The sequence below is a fragment of the Manacus vitellinus genome, unplaced genomic scaffold (assembly GCF_001715985.3).
Source record: "Manacus vitellinus isolate BGI_N305 unplaced genomic scaffold, ASM171598v3 scaffold_26_pilon, whole genome shotgun sequence".
In the NCBI taxonomy this organism is placed as follows: Eukaryota; Metazoa; Chordata; class Aves; order Passeriformes; family Pipridae; genus Manacus; species Manacus vitellinus.
In genome coordinates, this window is record NW_021939960.1 from 9,514,779 (window position 1) to 9,520,655 (window position 5,877).

The 5,877-nt window shown below is 46.6% G+C and overlaps 2 protein-coding genes across 3 annotated transcripts in view; both read right to left on the reverse strand.

Moving 5' to 3' along the window:
* Nucleotides 1-1,238: 1,238 nt before the first annotated feature.
* On the reverse strand, nt 1,239-5,840 carry SLC35C2 (solute carrier family 35 member C2). 2 transcript variants are annotated; one of them, XM_018074022.1, is made up of 7 exons: nt 4,574-5,840; nt 4,294-4,366; nt 3,965-4,133; nt 3,590-3,673; nt 3,193-3,257; nt 2,267-2,396; nt 1,239-2,124 (listed from the first exon to the last, which is right to left on the reverse strand). In XM_018074022.1, exons 2-7 carry the CDS (start codon nt 4,357-4,359, stop codon nt 2,006-2,008), a joined length of 633 nt encoding a protein of 210 aa, XP_017929511.1. In that variant the 5' UTR covers nt 4,360-4,366; nt 4,574-5,840; the 3' UTR covers nt 1,239-2,005. The 2 variants fall into 2 exon arrangements, with proteins under 2 accessions (XP_017929511.1, XP_008918249.2); XM_008920001.2 differs by having other exon boundaries at nt 3,082-3,257.
* Nucleotides 5,064-5,877, reverse strand: part of ELMO2 (engulfment and cell motility 2) — a 20,446-nt gene continuing 19,632 nt past the window's right edge. Inside the window, exon 23 of the mRNA XM_029960423.1 lies at nt 5,064-5,088. Coding sequence (XP_029816283.1) covers nt 5,064-5,088 — 25 coding nt within the window. The remainder of the gene's footprint in view (nt 5,089-5,877) is intronic.

The window sequence follows — 5,877 nt, forward strand, 5'->3', positions numbered from 1 at the left end:
CTACAGTTCACAAGCACAGTCAGATTTCATCTTCAAGCACCGTACCTGGTGCAAACTCTGGCTTAGGAACAAAGTTGCCTTTACTGTGGCATTTATAGGGACCTGAAATCCCAGCCTGAGATTCTACCCCATCCTTCTACACTAGAAGGATGCCTGGGGTTCAGTTCTAGGAGAGTAGAAGGGGAACTGCAAAAAGCAGCTGTGATATGGCTGAACACAGATCACGTGCAGAAAGCACCACTGCCCCACACCAAGTAGAGTATTTCATGCTTGGGGCTCACACCTTTTGGTGGGATAAACAGGGTGAATCCTGCTGGAAGCATCACAAGTCCCAGCTACTGGAAAATCCAGCTAGAGACACACCAAGCCATTCTCAGCTCCAGGCATTCCACTTGATGCACAGAATACCTTGGTGTGCCAACCTGGCATGGAAGTGCTGGTTCAGTAGCTTTACATGAGGAAGCTGCACCACCTGCTGTCTGCTCTGGAGTCAGTTACCAGAACATCATCAAAGATGATCACTAATAACAAAACTTTTCTTCTTCAGAACCATTTTTTTTTTTTTTTGCAGGACATGCTCTTGATTAAAGTCATCAAGAGTTCATATCTGAAAACTATGAAGCAAGATTACAGAGGGACAGCCTAGTTAAAATGGTTCAGGTCTCAAACAGAGTACGAGGAGTTCCCTTTAACACCCAGCTCCTGTCAGGAGAAAGATCACACTGTTATCCCTTGGGGGAGCTCTCTTAAGTTATTTCCACTCCAAAAAGTACAAAAGTTAGCACTGAACAAAACTTTCAAAGAGGCGAAAATTCCGCCATGCAAAAAACCAGCCACCTGCCCAACGTCACCTGAGGCTTAGCAGAAAGGAAAAAGAGCCATCTCAAATCCTGCACTACCCCTCTTTCCTGGACAAGGCTGCAGCATTAACTGATCCAATCCAGCGTGGCAAAGAAGGAAGATTCTTACAAAAGCCATAATATTAAAAGTCTTCCCAGGATACATGAAGGCAGACAAGTCAGTATGCTCACTTGGCTGGCATAAATATGAGAGGCTGCAGGAAGTTTTCGTTCTAGAGATCAATGATCCTATTCATGGGCAAGTGTTTTGTTTGCCAGGCCTCAGAAACAATTTGGCATGCAGCAGCAAGGTCAGTGAAGCTCTAAAAGGAAAGGAGTTCAGAAGACAAATGACCTCTGCTTCATGAAGCGTAGGTACACAGTGCACAGACAAAAGGGAATCAGAAAAACAGTTTATTTATAAAACAAAAAATCCCCCTCTCAAAACCCCACATACTTTCTGATAAGCTTATTGCTCAGGTTAGGCCTCCTGTGACACAGCTCTCTCTCCCCTTGGCCTGTAGCACCACAGGTACTCCTGCATCCCCATCCTGCCTCCAACCAACATCACTTGGCAGGTTCAATTGGTCCCAAATACCAGCATTTAATTCTCTCCTTACTATGCACACAGAACATGGAGGTCACCAGGCACAAAGGGTCCTTCTCACTGGGACAACCCTAAGGATTTATACAGTCATCTGCTCCCACCAGGATGGAAGTTCCTACTTTGTAGAAACATTTAAAAAAAAAAAAAAGGGGGGGGAAGGTATATCTACCTTCTCTTTTGAAGCCAAAGCCTAAAACAGTAAAATCATCCCTGAACCACTCAGCCTGCAGTCCAGGTATGTCCACACTCATTCTACAGCCCATGGTCTACAGTATTCAGCCTTCAGGATCCCCTAACAGACTTGCTGGAGCATTTCTGTGTCTCATGGGCTGTTCCACGTCCACTGAACCAGGGCTTGTCTTCAAAGTTCCTGTGAAAGGAATTTTGCCTGTTTCTTGTGCAGCATTTACAGATTCACACTGTAGCAGAGCAGCAGAATTCTCTCACTAGGCCCTGGCTCTCCTTTGGGTGGTCACAGAGACTTTTGGACTTTCCTCCTAGATAGATATCAGGTAGGTTTGGTAAGAACAGAGCAAGAGACTTTGTGCTTCATGTTCAGTCATTGTTGTGGGGTTTCAACATCCTCTTCCTCCTTGTCCCCATGTTCAGTGTGGTGCAGCAGCAGCTCCAGGTCAGGGTCAGAGTTGGCCTCTTTGTGTGGCTCCAGTGTTTTGTCACCTGTGTGCAGACAGCCTGTTTAGTGACAAACTTGGAGCACACACCAAACCTGGCGCTGGCAAAGGAGCTGGAACCAGACACAGCTCCAAGTGAAGCTACGAGAAAGCCCACAAAGAAACACAAAGTGATTTAAAACAATGACCTTTGGAATTCACGGCTTTGAGAACGACATGAAGGGAGATTCCCGACAGGCAGACAGCAAAGCCCAGCCAGTTCAAGAGACTGAGGCGGTCTCCCAGCAAATGTGTGGCGAGGAATAAAATGCAGATTTCCTGTGGAAACAAAAAAACATGACAAGTGGCAGGGCAGGACCTGAGGAGATATGCACGAGATGTTTTACAGCTGCAGCCCAGATCAAGATGCCAGGCTGCTAAATTTCCATCAGCACATTCTTTCATGCGCACGGAGTTCTAAAAACAGTTCTTGGGAACAAACAACCTGTCAAACTGGGATGTGGGATTTTAAGTCATCTGACTGCATGGCTTGGTTACAGAGGAATCTTCCAACTTCTGGACCAGACAGATTTCACATGTCAGAGTTCAGCTCAAAGTATGTGTGCTGGACTCCCAGCAGGAGGGGAGGATGTGCCAAACTAGATTACAGAGATAGCTCAAACCAATGGTTTGTTCACATACAGGTCTGATGCAAGAGCTTGCCCGTCTCACCCCTCCTCCCTTCCGCACCATCCACTGCTCATGAGGCCCACGTGTTTTAGTCTATCCCACATCACAAGAGACTTTGGTCACTAATGGTATTTTTTATAGAACAGCCACTAGTCTCCCTTTGCTGTCAGGGACTTCACTGTAGAGACTGAAAGGCAAAGCATCAAGCTCCTGTGCGAGGAGAACAAAAATAACAATCATTTCTAAGGATCTAAAGGAAGTTCCCATCACATAAGGCCCAATAGGGATGACTCAGTACTTGCCTTCTAGTATTAGCACAGGAACCATGCCTTACCTTAAAAATGCCAGCAATGGAAAGGGTGAGGCTAGATGTTCTGGAAACCAAGAGGAACTCAGAAAAGCCTAGACCAAAGGCAAGAATTCCACCCAAGAACAGCTTCCCTACCAGAGAGAACAGCATTCCTGCTTCATGGAAACGGAAGAGCTTCTCTGATATGGACAAAGGCAGGCCTAGGAACAAGACAGTGAGTAGCAGAATACCTTCCCCAACTCCCAGAATTCCTTTCAACAAGATGGATGGGGGTGGGCTGCTCACATTCCAGTATCAGGAGGATGTGGAGCCAGTTCTTCACAGCCCTTATTTCCACAAGTGTGGCAGGCTACTATTCCTACGCACTCTTTAATGATTTGCCAGCATAAGGTAATTCCAGATCTCTAACTGCTTTGTAAAGTTCACAGCTGTTGACTTATCTAAATGAATCATCTCAAAACACCAAACTGCTAAGCAGTCTCCCCAACCACTCTATAAAGCTATCCCTGCTTTCTCTAATTAACTCACGCACCCTCAAACACCGCAAAGAGTGGGAAGAGCCCCAGGAACATGAGCGGCTGCAGGTGAAACATGATATCAATGGGATTCTGGAGCCCTGAAAGAGGAGAATCAATAACAGACCAGGTAGCAACAAGCCAGGGAATAAAATAGCTCCCAGAGCCTTTATTAGCACCATTCCTAGACACACACCTTGTTTGTGATGCCCACACCTGTGCTGCTGCAGATACCAAGCCACCTTCATCACCCATCGACAGATAACCCCTGCCCCAGGTTTCAAACACCTTCCCTTACAGGAGATGCTTTGTTTCTGCAGCGAGGGCTACCACCTCCTTATTCCCCTCCCCATTACCAGCACCACCACCCCCTTTCCTAACACCCTACGTACCCAGCTCAGCCTTCTGCATAAGTATCTGTGTGAGAGTCCAGCGGATGCCCCCAAGGAAAGAGGCACAGAGCACCAGGATGAACCCCTGTGCGTTGAACTGGGTGGACTTGTAGGTGAACATGAAGAGTCCCCCAGCAATGAGCAGAACCACCAGGAGCAACGTCACTCTCTGCGTGAGATCAAACACAACAGAGACACACAACCTCTTGCTTTTCAGATTCATCCACAGAACTGCATTCTCCCTCTACTTACATGTTTCCTGTGCATGTACTGCCTATTTCCCTGGGCCTGACCTTCTCCCTCCCTAAAGCATTGTGTGGCACCCTTACCATTTCCTCCAGCTTGAAGAGCAGTGAAAAAAGCAGGATGAAGAGAATAGCAGAGGATTTGGTCATCGTGTAGCTGTAAGAACCAAAATACACTGTCAGTCCCCTCCAGTGTAGTCTTTCCCATCAAAATACTATTAGAAATCAATCACCCACTTCTACATTGCTACCAATAAGCTATCACAGACCCTGTGTGCTGACCCCACTGAGTCAAACACCTATTCAAGAAACAGAGCCTGACAAAGCACTTTTCAAACCCAGGCAACGTGATGTTTCTACTCACAGGGAGACAGTGACATACAGGAAGCTCCAGTTACTCAGCCCAATATCCAAGGAAGTTGACAGAGCTAAAGAATCAATGAAAAAATCCTGATGTTAACTGTCATCCACTACCTAAAAAAACCCACCACAAAACCCTGCTACTTGACCAAAAACACAGAGATCAGAGCAGAACCAGGGGGGGAAAAAAGTTTTCTTCATGTTAACTCTTCAGTACCAACATAGCTCAGATATTCTCAGCTCTTTATGTTTCTGTTTTGCTCCCTGTGATTTACGTTGGGCTCAGCACTGCACTCATTGAACAAGCACTGTTAGAAAGCCAGAAATAACTCTTGCCCTCCCTGTGACTGAAAGCCATCACAGATTTGCATAAAGTCTTTTCTGAATGTATCAGAACATGGTAACTGGTAAGTCTGAGGGCCACTGCAAGAAGCCTGAAGAAGCAACAATCCTTAGCACACACTCTTAACTCTGGGTGCAGCATTTGTTACAGTCTATAATCCCTTGTACATAAATTTCCTACCACAGGAAACAGTTTTGCTGATCCAGGGGCAGGCTATGCTGAAAGGTAATACTGCTGCAGACGTGGAGAAAGCATTTTTCAAGAAACCATGGGGCATTTTATGGAAGGCATTGCAAACCTTGCCAGAGATCTTAGACCAGATGCTGTTCTGTGGGAGCCAACATAACATACAGCCAAAGAACTGCAGAAGTAGTTACAGTTCTGTGCTCTGAGTAGGAGCTTCACTCCTTGGTCTCAGCTACAGTTCTGTGTGCCACATATGATGAACTTCTCTATCAGGCTCCAACCTGAGAAAGCTGCTGAAATAACATAAATGCATGGCTTGATACCAATGTTAAAGAGAAAATGTTACTTGCAGAAACAACTTACTGAGGTATTGCAGAAGATTCTCATTATTTGCTCTCATGTGCCAGTGGCTCCTTCACAAAGATACGTTGTGTGGCCTCTCCCTGTACTAACACTTCTTTGTAATGAGCAATGAAGGTAGCACACCTCAAGCTAAAGCTCCAGGTAGCACCTACACCTGCCCTGCACCTGGTAGGGAAATGCAGGTCTGGAGAGACAGCTGCACCCCCCGGCTCACCCTGTCCCAGGGGACTGGCCCTGACCATCCCAAGACAACAAATGGCTCCAGAAGTGGTCAGAGTGCAGCGGGAAACCCTGAGCAGCCGCTTGGAATATGTTGAGTTGGAAGGGATCCATCAGGATCAGAGTCCAACTCCTGGCCCTGCGCAGGACACCACAAGAGTCACACCATGTGCCTGAGAGCATTGTCCAAATGCTTC

Bases quoted from the DNA above. Each gene is read 5' to 3' on its own strand.
- SLC35C2 (XM_008920001.2), bottom strand. From the start codon at position 4,359: ATGACCAAATCCTCTGCTATTCTCTTCATCCTGCTTTTTTCACTGCTC. The intron at 4,134-4,293 runs GTAAGGGTGCCA...GATCTCACGCAG, and splicing joins TCTTCAAGCTGGAGGAAATG to AGAGTGACGTTGCTCCTGGT. The intron at 3,674-3,964 runs GTACGTAGGGTG...CTCCTCTTTCAG, and splicing joins TATGCAGAAGGCTGAGCTGG to GGCTCCAGAATCCCATTGAT.